This window comes from Lipotes vexillifer, unplaced genomic scaffold (assembly GCF_000442215.2).
Source record: "Lipotes vexillifer unplaced genomic scaffold, Lipotes_vexillifer_v1.1 scaffold977, whole genome shotgun sequence".
Taxonomy (NCBI): Eukaryota; Metazoa; Chordata; class Mammalia; order Artiodactyla; family Lipotidae; genus Lipotes; species Lipotes vexillifer.
In genome coordinates, this window is record NW_006783088.1 from 1,318,305 (window position 1) to 1,335,380 (window position 17,076).

Below are 17,076 nucleotides of genomic sequence, written 5' to 3' on the forward strand. Positions count from 1 at the left end.
TGGGAAATACAGTGTCAAATTATGTGAGTCTTGAATTATCCAGCGTCTTCGGTAGCATATCTTTTTCATAAGGTGTGATCTTCTCTTAAACGAAATTATGTACCCCATGAAAATTTCTCAGCTTGGTAAATGAGTAATGCATATTAGGTAGTTTTTACGGTTATTCTTAATCCCAGCCCTAAGGGTTTTTAGGGACCCGGTGGATTCTGACACAGCATATGGCTCAGGTCGGGAAGTCTTCTGGAATCCAGGTAGAACCTAAAGGTATTGAACTTTTGAAAACAGTGGCTGAATGAGTGTAAATTGTTGACTCTGGAATCAAAGTTTAAATCCCCACAGTAGCTGTTTAAGAATCTGCAACAGATTATGTGTCCAAGAGGCTACACAGGACAAAGTTTCAACAGTGACACCATGTGGCATCAAGGACTAACTGCAATGCAACCCTAATCACACTTGAAGATTCTTTCTCTGAACACCCTCAACTAAATCCACCAGTGGAGCATTGTGTCACTGGGGATGGGAAGCAGATCACTGGAACTTTGCCTATCTCAGAGTGGGACTGCAGGGCAGGACGAGGAGGTGGGCCTCTTAGGTGTGTGTGTTTATGAGTGTATGGCCCTCTGTCGTCCTCAAAAGGGACCCCTGTGGGTGGAGGAGCTGAGGGTTAAGTATGCCAGTCACAGAGATAGCAGAAAAGGAAGGGTAAAATTACACGCAAGCAACATGACATTTCATGTAATAAGTTGTTTCTAATATTATGATACAGACAAAAAGTTCTTGATTCTTTAAGGAAAATCTCAGAGTAACAAGCTGTTGGGGAAAGTTGCTGACTTTCTCTACATATACGTAAGACCACTATGGTAGATTAGAAAAATGGCCACAGTTATTCATGCCTCCTTATATGCATGCCTTTTGCAAAATGACTCTGCAGGTTTTTTCTTTAAGAGTGGACATGTTTCTGGAATTCCCTGGCGGTCCAGTGGTTAGGACTTTATGCTCTCACTGCTGAGGGCCTGGGTTCAATCCCTGGTCAGGGAACTAAAATCCTGCAAGCTGCGTGGTACAGCCAAAAAAAAAAAAAAAAAAAAGTGGACACATTTCCCTGACGCTTTGAATCTAAGCTGGCCTGATGATTTGTTTTCGTCAATAGAATGAGGCAGAAGTGATGTTATATTACTTCCTAGCTTCAGACTCAAGAGGCCTTGTGTGTTTCTGCCCACTTTCTTAGACCCCTGCAACCTCCATATGAATAAGACCAGACTAGCCTCTTGGAAAATGAGAGACCAAATGGAGCAGAGCCGGTGAGCTGATTCATTTCAGCCAAGGTCCCAGCCATATGGAAGAGCCTGTACAAACCCAAAGCCAAACCTCATCCGACCTTCCAGCTAACCCCCACAGCTGACTGCAGCAGACACATAATCAAGGCTACCCTAAACCTGCCAGGCCCTCATAGACTCAGTGACTCATGAGCTAAATAAATGTTTATCGTTTTAAACAAACTAACCCCCTAAAAGGGACATGTGCCCTCTTACAAGAGAAGCCTCAGAACAGAAAATATTTAAATTCCCTTCACTCTCAGACTTCCTACTCTTTCCAGATGTAAAGGAATCTCCTCTTTCCCCCACCTGGATGTGGTGATTCATTCATTCAATCATTCATTCACTTAATAGATTTTTTTTTTTTAATGTAAGGCACTTTGATAGGCGTGGTGGGGCACATGGTACAGGGCATAAAAAACAGAGATCTGATTTATTATTATCATTTTTAATTTTATTTATTTTTGGCTGCATTGGGTCTTCGTTGCTGCATGCGGGCTTTCTCTAGTTGTGGCGAGCGGGGGTTACTGTTTGTTGCGGTGCGCGGGCTTCTCATTGCTGTGGCTTCTCTTGTTGCAGAGCACGGGCTCTAGGCGCGGGCTTAGTAGTTGCGGCATGCAGGCTCTAGGGCGCGTGGGCTTCAATAGTTGTGGCGCACGGGCTAGTTGCTCCATGGCATGTGGGATCTTCCCGGACTAGGGAGCAAACCTGTGTCTTGTGCATTGGCAGGCGATTCTTTTTTTTTCTTTTTTTAAAAAATTTATTTATTTTACTTATTTATTTTTGGCTGCATTGGGTCTTCATTGCTGCACGCGGGCTTTCTCTAGTTACAGTGAGCAGGGGCTACTCTGTTGCGGTGCGTGGGCTTCTCATGGCTGTGGCTTCTCTTGTTGGGGAGCACGGGCTCTAGGCACGTGGGCTTCAGTAGTTGTGGCTCACGGGCTCTAGAGCGCAGGCTCACTAGTTGTGGTGCACAGGCTTAGTTGCTCCGCGGCATGTGGGATCTTCCAGGACCAGGGCTCAAACCCGTGTGTCCTGTGTTGGCAGGCGGATTCTTGACCACTGCACCACCAGGGAAGTCCCAAATCTGATTTATAGTCTAGTTTGAGTAGAAAGGAAATACACCTGGCCCAATAAGCCACCTAGTACATTCGAATTCAGACAATGTGGGATCAATTTATAGATGCGTGATACCTGGATAGTTACTTAATCTTTCTGAGTTTCCACTTCCTTATCTCACAAACAGGAATAATACCTGGCTCTCAGCATGGTCAGGAGGGTTAAAAAATTTGTAAAGCTCTGTGCCCATGGGTCAGGATCACATTCTCCTTCAAATTTTGGGTTGGCACTGAGCACCATCTTTATCACATCAGGATCTCCCCCAAGGAGGGGGGAATCTTCCTGAATTTGAGAGGTGACTGCTTTCAACAGTTCCTCACATAAGGCTCAGTGTAAGTCCAGCCCCCGAGACGGGAATTTGGCATCTCTCCAGCAGCCTGAGAAATTGACTGAGAAGGGAAGGACATACAGAGATCACTCTGCAAATCAAGCCTGATGTGAGCGGTCTCTCCATGTCCACCAAACTACAAATCAAGTGTGGGTGATTCTTATTTGGCTCTCAGCCTTGGCTGGGAGACTGAGCTGCAGGGAAGGCCTCTGGCTGGGGACCTGCCATTCTAAGGTTTTGCCCCAGAAACAGTCCACACGGGGAGCCAGGTCCTGAAGCACAGTCTGAAGATCAGGAAGCAAGCAGTAGTAGACGAATGACAGGGCAGGGGATAAGCCATGAACACCCCCTATGTCTTCTTTCTTCCCCTCTCAGAACCCCCTGACCTCAACCAGAACATGCATAATCTAGAAAGAGCACACAGGAAGCTTGGGTCTTTACTTCCCTGGCTGTCCAGTGGTTAAGACTCTGCGCTTCCAATGCAGGGTCACGGGTTCGATCCCTGGTCGGGGAACTAAGATCCCACATGCTGTGTGGCGTGGCCAAAAATAAAAATAAAAAAATAAAGGAAACTTGGGTCACCACCGATCCTGCACTTCAGCCCTGATCTTGGCACCCCTCCCAGGCCATAGAGAAGGAAACCAGCCCAAAGGGCAGAGAGCTGCAAGTGTGGTTGCAGTATCCAGCTAGGTCAGTTACTGCACTGCCCTCCCATGCCTGCTTCTCCTTATCACCAGGGTATGTGAGAGGGGTGCAGAGAAGCCAGATTCTATAGAAGTCCCTATGGTGAGAGCCGCAGTGATGTAAGCATATATCTTAATGGCTCTGATGGCCTTAAGGAAAACACTCCCCCCATAGAAACATTTCAGGCAGCACTACTTTGACCTAAATTGAGACACTATTAGAAAATTAAATCAGATACCTGATAAATGTCTGTGGACTGATGGCTGAATCCCCATGTGTTGTCCTGGGAAAGTAGTCATACCTCTGGGCTGTTTGTGCTTGGGAACCTGAATGTCTGAGTGTGTCTGTGTGTGAGAGAGCTGGGAGATGAGGGGCAAGTAGGGGGTAAGTGGCAGGGGGAAAGGACGACCAGACCTGCAGCTGAAGGGCTAAAGCCAGAAATCAGTGAGCATGTTTGGGTTGACAACATTGTATCAAGGAGAGGGGAAGGACGGGAGAAGAAAGAGACATAGTGGCGGGGGCGGTGGGTGAGAAATGGAGGCAAAGAAAGGAATAGAGACAGGAGATTGAGACAAAAAGACAGGATGAGAAGGAAGAAGACGGCAAACAGGGGAATAGAAGGGCTAAGAGCTGGAGCATCACTGAGTCTCGGAGTAGAAGCTGGAAATGAGGAAAACTTTGGTTTTTTTTTGGCCACGCTGTGTGGCATGTGGGATCTTAGTTCCCTGACCAGGGATCAAACCTGCATCCCCTGCAGTGGAAGCGTGGGGTCTTAACCACTGGACCACCAGGGAAGTCCCCCAGGAAAACTTATTTTTTTTTTTTTTATAAATTTTTTTTTTTTTTATAAATTTATTTTATTTATTTATTTTTGGCTGTGTTGGGTCTTCGCTGCTGCGTGTGGGCTTTCTCCAGTTGCAGCAAATCGGGGCTACTCTTCGTTGCAGTGCACGGGCCTCCCACTGCAGTGGCCTCTCCTGCTGTGGAGCTGCGGGTTCTAGGCACGCAGCCTTCAGTAGTTGTGGCTCGCAGCCTCTAGAGCACAGGCTCAGTAGCTGTGGCACACGGGCTTCATTGCTCCTCGGCATGTGGGATCCTCCCGGACCAGGGGTCGAACCCATGTCTCCTGCATTGGCAGGCGGACTCCCAACCACTGCGCCACCAGGGAAGCCCCAGGAAAACTTATTAAGAAATATCTCCAGAGACTAAAAAAAAATGCTCTGTGTTAAAAATCAATCTTCCTATCTGTGTCCCCCATCAAGCTATAGGTTTTGTTTTTATTTTTAAAAATTTATTTATTTTGCCTGTGTCAGGTCTTCGTTGCAGCATGTGGGCTCTTTAGTTGAGGCAGGCGGGCTCTTAGTTGCAGCATGTGGGCTCTTGGTTACGGCATGCGTGTGGGATGTAGTTCCCCGACCAGGGATCGAACCTGGGCCCCCTGCATTGGGAGCATGGAGTCTTACCCACTGCACCACCAAGGAAGTCCCAAGTGATAATTTTCAAAGGCAGACATTAGGTTTAAGTCATCTTTACATCCTCTGTGCTTAGCATAGTGCCAGACACATGCTAGGTACTCAATCAGTTGGTTGAAAAAACAAAATATGAAGAAAAGGCAGGACTTGAACATAGAAAGGCAGAGACATAGAATAGAGTGGGTTTGAGCTTAGACTTCAGAGTCATAGGATGTGCTTTCAAATCCCAGTTCTGCCATCTAACTGCAGGGCTTTGAGCAAGACAGCCTTTCCGAATTTAGAGTTGACCATATAAAGTTGTTGTGAGGATTAAATGTCTGCAAAGCTCTTAGCAGATAGCCTGTGTAAGTTCCCAACAATGTTAGCTACTGTTATTACTGTTGTCACAGTTGTTGCAAACAAATAAGTGAGATAGGGGCTGTGATAAATGGATTGCGTGAAAAGCCCCCAGTTAATGACTCTGCCCTGCCACTTTGTAGTGCCTTTCCACTCTAACTCTGGGTCTGGCCATGTGACTTGCTTTGGCTGATGGGACAATGGTAAACGTGATGCAAGCAGAGCTGCAGGGTGTGAAAAAGACTGCCTATCTTTGACTCCTCACTTGGAACTCTGCCACTGAAGGCTAGCACTGCTGGAAGGATGCCGGAGACATGCAGAGGACAGCCAAGGTGTTCCAGCTGAGGCCATCGTGGATCAGTCATCCCCAACCAACCCACCAACTATTACAGATGTATGAGCGAGCCCAGGGAAGGTCAGCCAGGTCCGTCCCAGATCAGCAAGACCACTCAGCCCTAACCCCCAGACTTATGTGAAATAATAAATAGTTGCTATTTTAAGCCACTAAGTTTGGAGTGACTTGTTACAGCAATAGCTAGCCGATATAGGGGCCTCGGAAGCCCTAGTCCTCTAAAATTGAAAGGCAAATGAGAGAGGAAGTCATGGTCTGCCAGGTTTTATTTGTAGGGTCTGCTGTATTTGTACCAGAGAAAGCTGCAAAGAGTGCTTTGGAGAGTCACAGGGAAGGGATGATAGAAGCAGGTCCCCTCACCAGACCCCACGGGAGCCCTTCAGGTAGAGGGCAGACCTGAGATGGGAGGCAGCTGGGGACAAGTCCAGGCAGGCAGCAGCAGGGCTGCAACTAGAAGAGAGGAGGCCAGAGGGGTCAGGCTCGCCCTGGTCGGCCTCCTGCAGGTCTCAGGTCCTGGGGTCATATATCCGCCCCATGAAGACTGGGAATTTGTGCTCCTGGTCCCAGAGCACAAAGAGGAAGGGCTGCTGCACTTCAAAGACCAGCAAACTGCGGGCCACAGAGATAGCGGAGGCTGCAGCCGCCTCCACCCCGCTCTCCGTCAGCTCCAGTACGGACTGGTGCTGCATCGCAGAAAGCTGCAGATCCGGGTCCTCTGTCAGCCCGCACAGGTTGATGTTGTAGGTAAAGTCAAAGAATTCTAAGGCATAACCAGAGAAAAACAATAAGTCAAAGACCAGCACGATTGTACAACACGGGGAATATAAACAATGTTTCATAGTAACTGTAAATGGAAAGTAACCTTTAAAAATTGTACAAAAGGGACTTCCTTGGTGGCGCAGTGGTTAAGAATCTACCTGCCAATGCAGGGGACATGGGTTCGAGCTCTGGTCCGGGAAGATCCCACATGCTGCGGAGCAACTAAGCCTGTGCGCCACAACTACTGAGACCACACGCCACAACTACTGACGCAGGTGCACTCTAGGGCCCACGTGCTGCAACTACTGAGTCCGCGCGTCTAGAGCCCGTGCTACGCAACAAGAGGAGTCACTGCAATGAGAAGCCCGCATGCCGCAATGAAGAATAGCCCCCCACTCGCTGCAACCAAAGAAAGCCCACGTGCAGCAACGAAGATGCAACATAGCCAAAAAATAAAACATAAAATTGTATAAAAATTTTAAAAGTTAAATTAAAAAATAATAATTTAAAATATTTTTAAAAATACTGCAATTAAAAAAAAAAACAGCACAAAACCCTCAGCTGTTGGAGACCTTTGTCCTGAATTTTCTGGGTTTGTCCCAAGTTCCAATTCCCTCTTTCTCCTCCTCCTCCTTGTATATCAAATTATAATCACATTATAATGTGCCTTCCGGTCCAGTTCATGGGATCCTCTAACAGTGGGCCCGTCTTCACTCCAACCACCACTTTCTCTCAAGTGGTGAGAAGCCTTGCCGCCAACCCCCCAAAACCCTCAAAAGTGATGCCATTGCTTCCTTATCAACAAGGACCTTGGAAGTGAGGTAATGTATCGGAAAGAGGACGTATGTTCTCAAATGAGGTCACATACAAGGGTTTGATGTCATATACTAGGAAACAAGGTTATCTATTAGGAAGTCAAGTTCTATAACAGAAAATGAAGTGATATATTTGGACATGACATCAAAGATCAGGAAGTGAGGTCTAAGGTTAGGAAACAGAGTATCTGTTGATTCCCCTAAACTCAGAAGCCTCCGGACCCTTTTAGTAGAGAGTTTCTTGCATATACCGTGGGGTGGCTGAGTTTTATGACATGTCTCTGAGGGAGGAGCTTCCACTCCCACCTCGGTGACCTGTTCCCAGTGTCTATGTCACAAGGGACCACAATGGAAACAGTTGGGAGGGCTTGTAGACCTATATTGGGGTTCCGGCTCACTTCTAACCAGCTTAAGGGACCTTGCGTAAGTCATGCAAACTTTCTGAGTCTCAGCTTCCTCCACGACCCAGTGGGATAATCAGAGGATTGAGGGGCAGCCTGAGATTACGGATGAGAGGCTGCACGGAATTTCAAGGCCCGCCCTCCACCCCCAGCCCACCATCACAACCCCTCCTCCTCTGATGGCCTAGGATCAGTCCTGCCAGGGCTCACCCAGCAAGTCCTGGCTGCTCTTTACTTTGATGCGAGGCATCACCAGGTGAGTAGGATGGAACTTGGCCGACTCCAGCTTCTTCATGACGGCCTTGAGGACAGGGGGGCTGAGAGCCTGCTCCATGTCTTCAAGACGGTGTTTCAGGGTCTGGGGCACCAGGATCACAAAGCTCAGGTTGTGGGACAGCTGCAGACGGCCCACCTGGAGAGTAAGACACGCACGTTGTCAGTCTTCCTACCCCAGCTCTCTCCTGGCTCCTACCCTCTGTGTCCTGAGGCTGATCTTCAGTCCGCTGCTACAGTCTGTACTATTTCAACAAGCAGCAGCCAGAACTAGGCTCCCAGGCTTTGCCATGAGATGAGGACGCCAGCTGGGTGAACAGTGCTGGTCTAACCCTGTGCTGGTGAGAGGCAGAGGAATGAGCATGAGTTTTGGGGGTTTTTTTGCAGTACGCGGGCCTCTCACTGCTGTGGCCTCTCCCGTTGCGGAGCACAGGCTCCGGACGCGCAGGCTCAGAGGCCATGGCTCACGGGCCCAGCCACTCCGCGGCATGTGGGATCTTCCCGGACCGGGACACGAACCTGCGTCCCCTGCATCGGCAGACGGACTCTCAACCACTGCGCCACCAGGGAAGTCCGAGCACGAGTTTTGATCACACAGGCTGAGGATCACATCCTGACTCTACTGCTGAGTAACTATGCACTACAGGCAAGCAATTTGATCTCTCTGAGCCCAGTTCCTTTCAAGTATGTTGTGAATAAAGTATACAATGTACATAATGTACCACCACAGTCATCAGGTTCGTCCTTTTAAAGACTTTTGATGGCTTTTCACTGCCTACAAGATTAAGTATAAACTCTTGGTCTGGCATTCAAGATTGGGTACAAGCTGATCCTAGCCTACCTTTTCAGTTAGTTTGCCACTAGAAGAACTTACAGCTGATGGCCAGATAAAAGTATGAGAGAAAAGCAGGACCCACAAGTCCAATACAGGGGTTTTCTCAACTCAGGGCAAATTTGCCCCCAGTGGACATCTGGCAATGTTTGGAGCTGGCAGAAACAGGAGCTCACAGTGCTACTGGCATCTAGTGGGTAGAAGCCAGGGATGCCGCTAAATCCTACAATGCCAGGGACAGCATCTTATAATGAAGAATCATCGAACCCAAAACGTCAATAGTGCCAGGACTGAGAAACTAATAGGATATAAGAGACTATTACTGAAATGGCATTATGGTTGAGGTTGAGAGATGGACAAGAATAATCTAGAATGCAGAATTCAGTTGGGCAATGAAGAAATTAACTGAAAACAATCTATTGTTGGAATTGAAAGAATGGTCCACAAGAAGCAGGTTGTACACTGATTTATCACCTGAAGAGCATGGACATGGGGATACCTGTTGACAGAGGCTCTAGACAGGGTACACTCATCTGGCAGCACACACCCTTCATGTCCTGTGTACAGACCTTGCCTCTGTGACCAAAAAATTACCACACTGTGGTCTTGAATTTTCAAGCCAACAACCTCAGCATACCTGAGTTGGTAAACCTAACCCCCTTCATTGGGTAAATAGTCTTTAAATCCCAGGAAAATTTAGAATGAAGTATGGAAATAACAAAATAAGCCAACTCTGTAGTATGAACACCAGGTGATAAGTTCAGAGCAATCTGTGTTTGTTGTTTAAAATAGCGTTTATAATTTTTAAGAGAATCAGACATGCGAGTTTTATGCTTTTGAACAAAAAGGTGTGGGATAATTTCATTTGGTTTGAGAATGATGTTGAGATGTTGCCCGAAAGTTGATTTACCCTCCAGATTGAACTTTCGATTCACAAGTGGGCTTTAGGTGCCAGCGAGATATGGCCAAGCAGGGCTGTAATTCTGTTCTGTCAGGTGTCTGACATGCTAAAAGAGAAAATCAAGTATATCAAATGTATGAAGTATTTTATAAAGTATATACATGAGCTCAAAACGCTTAGGGGAATATTAATTAACCATATTTGTAAATGAGACAAATGGTTTAAAGGAGTTTAATCTGTTCAAAATAGCTTAATTGAAGAACACATGAAAGTTAGTGTTTTATATAAATATTATGATTAATAATGTAGCAAATTCAGCTAAAAATTTAAAGGCTTAAGTAAAACTTTGATTTTGAATTTATAACAGGAATATATTATATCAAGTATTTGTTTAAAACCCACGAAACTGTAAGGAGTGGGGGTTTTTTTTGCATAAAACTCCTTCTTTGCCATTAAAAAACCCTCACATTGGGGATTCCCTGGTGGTGCAGTGGTTGAGAATCTGCCTGCTAATGCAGGGAACACGGGTTCGAGCCCTGGTCCGGGAAGATCCAACATGCTGCGGAGCAACTAGGCCCGTGAGCCACAACTACTGAGCCTGCACGTCTGGAGCCCGTGCTCCACAACAAGAGAGGTCGCGATAGTGAGAGGCCCGCGCACAGCGGTGAAGAGTGGCCCCCGCTCGCCGCAACTAGAGAAAGCCCTCGCACAGAAACGAAGACCCAACACAGCCCAAAATAAATAAATAAAAATTTAAAAACCACAAAAAACAAAAAAACTCTCACATTGATATTCTCCCCCATATACTCTGAGTTAGAGTGATGCCCTGAACCGGCCATATATATTCACTCTTCTCTGCCTTATGCATGTATTCTGGTTCTGTTAAATAGTTGGGATGTTCAAAGCCATTGGATAGGGACGGATGGATTGAAGGGTAGAAAAGTGCATGAATGGTTAAGAGTGGTCAAAAGTACCCACCTCTGTGACGTCTTCCTAGCCATTCATACTAAGGGAGTTGCTCTCTTTAGCATCTTCCATTGAATTCATTCATTTATTCAGCAAACATAATGAGTACTTATTATATGTGGTATTGTTCTAGGCCCTCAGATATAGTAGGAAAAAAAAGAGGTAAGGTCTCTGATCCCAAGGAAAGAGACAGTATCTCAGGGAGATAGATAATACTGCAATCAAATAAGCAAGTAAACAACATAATTCATATAGTGATAAGTACCATGGATATAATAAAACAGGATGGGCTTCCCTGGTGGCACGGTGGTTGGGGGTCTGCCTGCTGATGCAGGGGGCACGGGTTCGTGCCCCGGTCCGGGAAGATCCCACATGCCGCGGAACGGCTGGGCCCGTGAGCCATGGCCGCTGAGCTTGCGCGTCCGGAGCCTGTGCTCCGCAAAGGGAGAGGCCACAGCAGTGAGAGGCCCGCGTACCGCAAAAAAAATTAAAAAAAAAAAACAAAAAAAACCCAAGATGATGTTACAGGGTGAGGAGGCTACTTTAAGGAGGGGGAAGGCCTCTCTACCAAGGTGGGCTTTTAGCTGATGGCAGATGAGCAGAAGGAACAAGTTATGTGAAAAGCTGAGTGAAGAGTGTCCAGGCAGAGGGAAAAGCTAGGGAAAGCTCCCGAGGTGGAAACAAGCCTGGCATGTTCCAGAGCAGATCCTCTATTTCTCAGCCTGGTACCAAGCCGCTGGGTATCTCCCATTGTTTTCTGTCTCACAGTTCTGTCTCTTGCTGTCCTAACAAGGCAGAAATATCTGGTCATCGGGCATGAGAGCGTTTACTAACTAGAATCTTCTGGGCTCTATGTTCTCTCTTCCCTCCCTCCTCATCCACTGAAATCATACTGTTCAATTTCTGCTAAGGAACTTAAGCCATTTAACACATGCACACACATGCACTTACCACATACATGAATGCATGGATATACCTAGACATGTGTACACATACAGATGCATGCTGTACACACGTACACACACAGAGGACTTACTAAGCCAGCAGGGCCTACTGGTGGGTTGACTGGAAAGAGAAACAGAGGCACAGAATAGGAACATGACTCACTTTCTGCCATTCAATGCAGTAGGGATGCATGAAGAAATTTTAGAATCCTGCTTTCCAACCTCAAATATATAATGCCTGCCTCGGCCAAGGCTGGAGAGGGGGAGAAGGAGAAAAGATAGGGTGGAAATAGAGTCAGAAGCAGTAGAAATGATGAATTAAGGGTAAGGCTATGCCCCACACTGATGGAGCCACAGCAGGAAAGTCAGGATACGCAAGAGGCTCTGAAACAGGAGCGCGAAGGTCCAAGAACTTACCTTGGCCTTCAAAGTCGGGTCTGTGAAGTGGGCCACAGGGTACTTCTTGCTATTCATCATGGGCACTTTTATCACAGAGGATTTGCTGTAAAAGCCCTTCATATTTGTTCTGCTGTGGTTAAATGTTGTCTTCCACTTGGCTAGACGGAAGAGTGGGGGAAGGGTTACTCTAATGCAGGTGGGGAGAGGATGAAGCGGAGTTAAAGGTTCTGTTAGCAAGGGGTGGGGCAGGTACCATGGGATCCAGTCATGGAACTTGGGGTTGAGTGGGTTTTAAGCCAGGAGGAAAAGGTGGAACTCAGGACGGGAAGACACCCTGGTCCAGGGCCCCTTACCACTCAGGTAGATAGCGTTGAGAAGGACAAGGCGGGAGTCGTCGGGCAGGCTGTCTAGCAGTTGCCTGATCTTGTGGTTGGTCTTCTGGGCCACCCAGGCATTGATGAGCTGCAAGCTGACTTTACTGTCATTTTCCAGGGCTTTGGGGCTATTGCCATACAGGCTCCGAGAGGCATTCGCAAAGGTGTCCCTTATAGCCAGGTCTGGCAGCAGAAGCAGGTTGACAGAGGGAGGCATGAGATCCCGGAACACTCTCTCCCCTTCCAAGAGCAGGCTTGGAGAGGGAGCTTGTTTCCCATCACTCTTTCTGCTCCAATGGACATAGTATGTCGGAGCAGGGGTCCAGCCCACTCCTCTTACAGATGTGCTCAGTGAGACCCAGAGAAGGCAAATCCTGAGCTAAGAGCAGAAGAACTCATCCCAGGCTTTAACTGCCTCTATCTGCCATGGGACCACGGCTTGGCAAGGTAACTCTTTGAGATGTTAACTTCCATTTGCCTGTATTTCCTCTCTTTTCTTCCCTTAATTCAACAGGGAACAGACTCTGCTTTTCAGCCTCACTGGAAGGTGTGTGACAAGACTTCCTGGGTTCTGCTCTCCAAAGCCCAGGTCCACTAAAGAAAAAAAGTGTTTGAAAGAGAAATTTTTCCTGGACTAAATAGATAATATTGAATGCAGCTGTGTTTTCCACCAACCTAGCAAGACAGAGGATAAATCTGACTTATAGCAAATAAGTAAATGCAACATTTCTTGAATCCCTCTAAGCCATATTTTTCCCATCTCTAAAAAGAGGGTTTTGGGGTTTTTTTTTAAGATACTGGTGTGATAGGTGAGTTTTCTTTCTTTCTTTCCTATATGTTCTCAGGTTATTTTTCTGTTTGTGTTATTTTTTTTTTTTGGCCACGCCGAGAGGCATGCGGGATCTTAGTTCCCCAACCAGGGATCGAACCCATGCCCCCTGCAGTGGAAGCACAGAGTCCTAACCACTGGACCACCAGGGAATTCCAATATTTTCTCAGTTTTCTACAATGAATGAGTATTGATTTTATAGTAAAAAAAATAAGACAGAGAAATTTTTTTCCTTATTCAAAGAGGAAAATCACACTAAATCTGTAATTTTTAAGCTCAGCAGAACTGAGGTTTCAAATACAGTCATGTCTGAAGCCCACAATACAAAAGGGCTCTGGTTGAGGCTGGTGGGAGTTCAAAGCCCACCTGGCTTCATCTCCCTCTCACAGGAAGTGACACCTCACTTCCCCCTCAGACTCCCTAACTCCTTACTCCCACCAGGACTCCTGCAGCAGCTCTGCAGAACCCTAGGGCTCTGGGGAGCGAAATTTGAAAGAACTGCATTAGGTCATTTTGGAAGCTTATTGCTCTGATTACCTACCTAATAATGTAATATACATAAATGACAACAAAGTCACATAACACAAAAGTACAAAGAATAGGAGTCCCAAGACCCCCTGACCCAGATTAACAAACTTTTCTTTTCAGCCTTGCAGCTTGCAGGATCTTAGTTCCCCAACCAGGGATTGAACCCATGCCCACAGCAGTGAAAGATGAGAGTCTTAACCACTGGACCACCAGGGAACTCCCAGATTGACAGGCATTTTTTGTCTATTTTATGTCTAAAGCTCTCCAGCCCTCTCTATTACTGAATGCAGAAGGCTATTCTTTTTTTTTTTTTTTTTTTTTTTTTTTTTTTTTTTTTTTTTTTTTTTTTTTTTTTTTTTTTTAAAGAAGATGTTGGGGGTAGGAGTTTATTAATTAGTTTATTTATTTTTGCTGTGTTGGGTCTTCGTTTCTGTGCGAGGGCTTTCTCTGTGGCAAGCGGGGCCACTCTTCATTGCGGCAGAAAGCTATTCTTACTTTAGATGGAGCTGATGAATGCAGATGATGACTTGTCCAAGGTCTCACCAGGGGACCTATCCAGCTCCCAGGAGCCACCTGATATTTCTGAGGCCCCAACCTGCTCTGCATTCCGTCCCCCTGTTCTAGTTCTAACATTCCCTCTGTCCTCTCTTTCCCCAGTGCTGAGTCTCCATCAAAATCCTGAGGACCCAGCTCAGCACCTGCCATCCTTCCCTGGGGAACTCACCTGGGCTGTGGAAGATTTGAGAGACTGTGGTAAAGCCTTTGGACCTGGAGGCCTTCAGGGCCTGGTGGACACAGGTAAAGTCTTTGGGGTAAGAGAGGAGTCGCTCCAGGCTTTCCTTGGTTTCTCCTCCAGCCCCTACAACAAACAGCAGAGACAAGGGGCAACTGCAGGAGGAGTGGAAAACCACCGCTGCTGACCAGGGTTGAGGGACCAGGCTGCAATGGGGGGAATCCCATCTCATCAGAGCCAGAAGTGTTTGGGAAGATAATACATGTCAGAAAGAGAAGGGTGGGGGAATTATGAATAATCACAGGATTTTCTAGGGCTTTGAATACTTTCTTCCTCCGTTTTCCTACCTAATTTTAATACCACTCATCATCCAAAGCCTGGTCCAATCGCTGCCTGTTCCACATGACTTATTATTTAGTTGGTTCAAGTTTACAAAGGTTCGCCTTATAGGCAGGGACACTAGATCATGGTTAAGAGACGTTAGGAAATCGTAAAAGAGGATGCATGTTCAATACCCTTTCCGTTTTTCATTATTGAATATTTATTGTACACATCTTCTGTGCAGTAATAGATAAAATGTATCGAGCACTTAATTCATTCTAGGCATCATAAGTGCTTCTCCCATATTACCTCATTGAATCTTCACCATAACCCTTTTACGTAAGGACAGTTCCTATCCCCGTTACACAGATGAGAAAACTGAGGTTTAAGAGAGTAAGTAATCTACTCATTTTAAGATCACAAAGTTAATAATTGGAGGATGGAGAAAAGATTCAAGCCATATCTTTTGGGCAATAAAAAAATTAACTGAAACCAATCAGTTGAAATATGCCTCCCAGGGGACATTTGGCCACATGTGGAGACATTTTGGTTGTCATAACTGGGGGGTGGGGTGCTATTGGCATCCAGTGGGTACAGGCTAGGGATGTTAGGATTCTGGGACTACAGAAGAAAGGTTCTTATGTGCTCACTGTATTGTCTCTAGTAGCCTTCCTGGAATTCCCCCTCGGAGTGACAGCTGTTTCCACTGCTGTAGCACTTTGTTGGTGCCATTCCTAGGGTAATTACCCCAGGGGACTTGATTGTGGTCTCTCAGGAAAGCAGAGGAATTAACATTTTTTGACCTCCTACCACATCAGGCACTGGGCTATCTGCTTAATTTTTTTTAGGTCACTACAACCATTTCCATTTTACACAGAAGGACTCAGGCTCAGAGAAGTTAAGTGATCTGTCCAAGGCCACACAGCTAAGAAGCAGCATTATCATGATTCTACTCTACATCTCTCTTATCATTCATCTTCCTTATGGCCTTACCTTGAACCATGATTGGTGGCTCGGACCTTATTTTATATGTTCTTGTACAGTCCATGGGATTTTATAAGCAATAGTGCCTATTACATCATTGTTAAATGAAAGAATAAATGAAAGTTCCAGAATAAAAAGATTCCCCTCCCTCACCCCCAATGTAGCCCATTTTTACAGCTTCCTTCCAGAGGCATAGATAGCTGTGTATGTATCTGGATACGTACCCCCCTCATGCAAACATCTAACACATAACCTGGAGAGAACTCAGTCAGGTTCTTACCGAGCAGGACTTGAGTGAGGAGGCTGGCGATGCTGAACGGGGAAAAGACAATGTTGGTCTCCTTCTTCTTTATTACTGAGAAAGTGTGGTAGAGATTCAGGGAGAAATCTGTCAAAGCCTCCCCCAGCACGGCCTCTGCTGAATGACTCTCCAAGTCAGAGCAGGAGGTGACAGGCGCTGGGCAGAAGGGCTTAGTGGTGGCCTGGGCTGTTGGCTGGATGGGTTGAGTGGTGGCCTGGGCTGTTGGTTGGATGGGTTGAGTGGTGGACTGGTTGAAGGGCTCGGTGGTATTGACTGTTTCGATGGTCAAGTTGGTTTTCAGCAGCGTGGAAGAGCCCTCGGTGTCTTTAATGGATACATTGTTGGGAATATCTCCTTTTGGGATATCTCCTTCACTTTCCCCTCCTTGTAAGCTCTCTGGATCCACGGGGCTGATACCAATCAGATTTGAGGAGGCTCTATCCTGTGGTTCAAGAGACTTTCTTTCTTTCTTTTATTATGAGGCACAGTCCCCTTCAAACACTCAAAGCAGGAAGAGAAGGTGGGCTACCAGAGAATTATTCCTGGGAAAGCCTGGTGGCAGAGGGGCCTGCCCTGGAGCCACCACCAGTAATTCTTTCAGAGAAAGCGGGTATTATCCCATTTCACTGGTAAAAGAAACTGATGCTGAGACAAATTAAGTAACTGGCCCAGGGTCTCAAGGGAAGTGGAAGGAAAAACTGGAGTCAAACTTGGGTCTCTGATTCCAGATCCTTGATCACTACCACATCATCTGATACATCTCAAAGGGCACCTCCAGTGTCAACTTCACACACATACATGCACACGCCAAAGTTAAGCACTCACCTTTGTCCTGGGCTCATCCCTTAACCCTGACCTCCCAGACCACGGGGGAGAGCCTAGGTCTCGGCAGCCCAACCTCCATTCCGCAGCTCAGTTTCCCTCAACAACCCCTTGCTTTTAATATCGCAAAACACTGCCCATCTCCTTCCCCTCTTTGATCCTTCTGCTTTATTCTCCACTTCGTAAATCAGGACAGGTAGCCTCGGAGAAGTGACTGGCTCAAGGCCACCGCAGCTGGTACCGTAGCGAGTCAGGATTAGACCCTGCGTGGGTCTGAATCCCCGCTC

The 17,076-nt window shown here is 46.6% G+C and overlaps 1 protein-coding gene across 1 annotated transcript in view; it reads right to left on the minus strand.

Moving 5' to 3' along the window:
* Positions 1–6,113: 6,113 nt before the first annotated feature.
* The window catches only part of SERPING1 (serpin family G member 1), a 31,198-nt gene continuing 20,235 nt past the window's right edge, over positions 6,114–17,076 (minus strand). Inside the window, exons 2-7 of the mRNA XM_007455822.1 lie at positions 15,947–16,409; positions 14,353–14,487; positions 12,251–12,454; positions 11,916–12,055; positions 7,793–7,994; positions 6,114–6,367 (exon numbers count right to left, since the gene is read on the minus strand). Of these exons, the coding sequence (XP_007455884.1) occupies positions 6,114–6,367; positions 7,793–7,994; positions 11,916–12,055; positions 12,251–12,454; positions 14,353–14,487; positions 15,947–16,409 (1,398 nt within the window). The remainder of the gene's footprint in view (positions 6,368–7,792; positions 7,995–11,915; positions 12,056–12,250; positions 12,455–14,352; positions 14,488–15,946; positions 16,410–17,076) is intronic.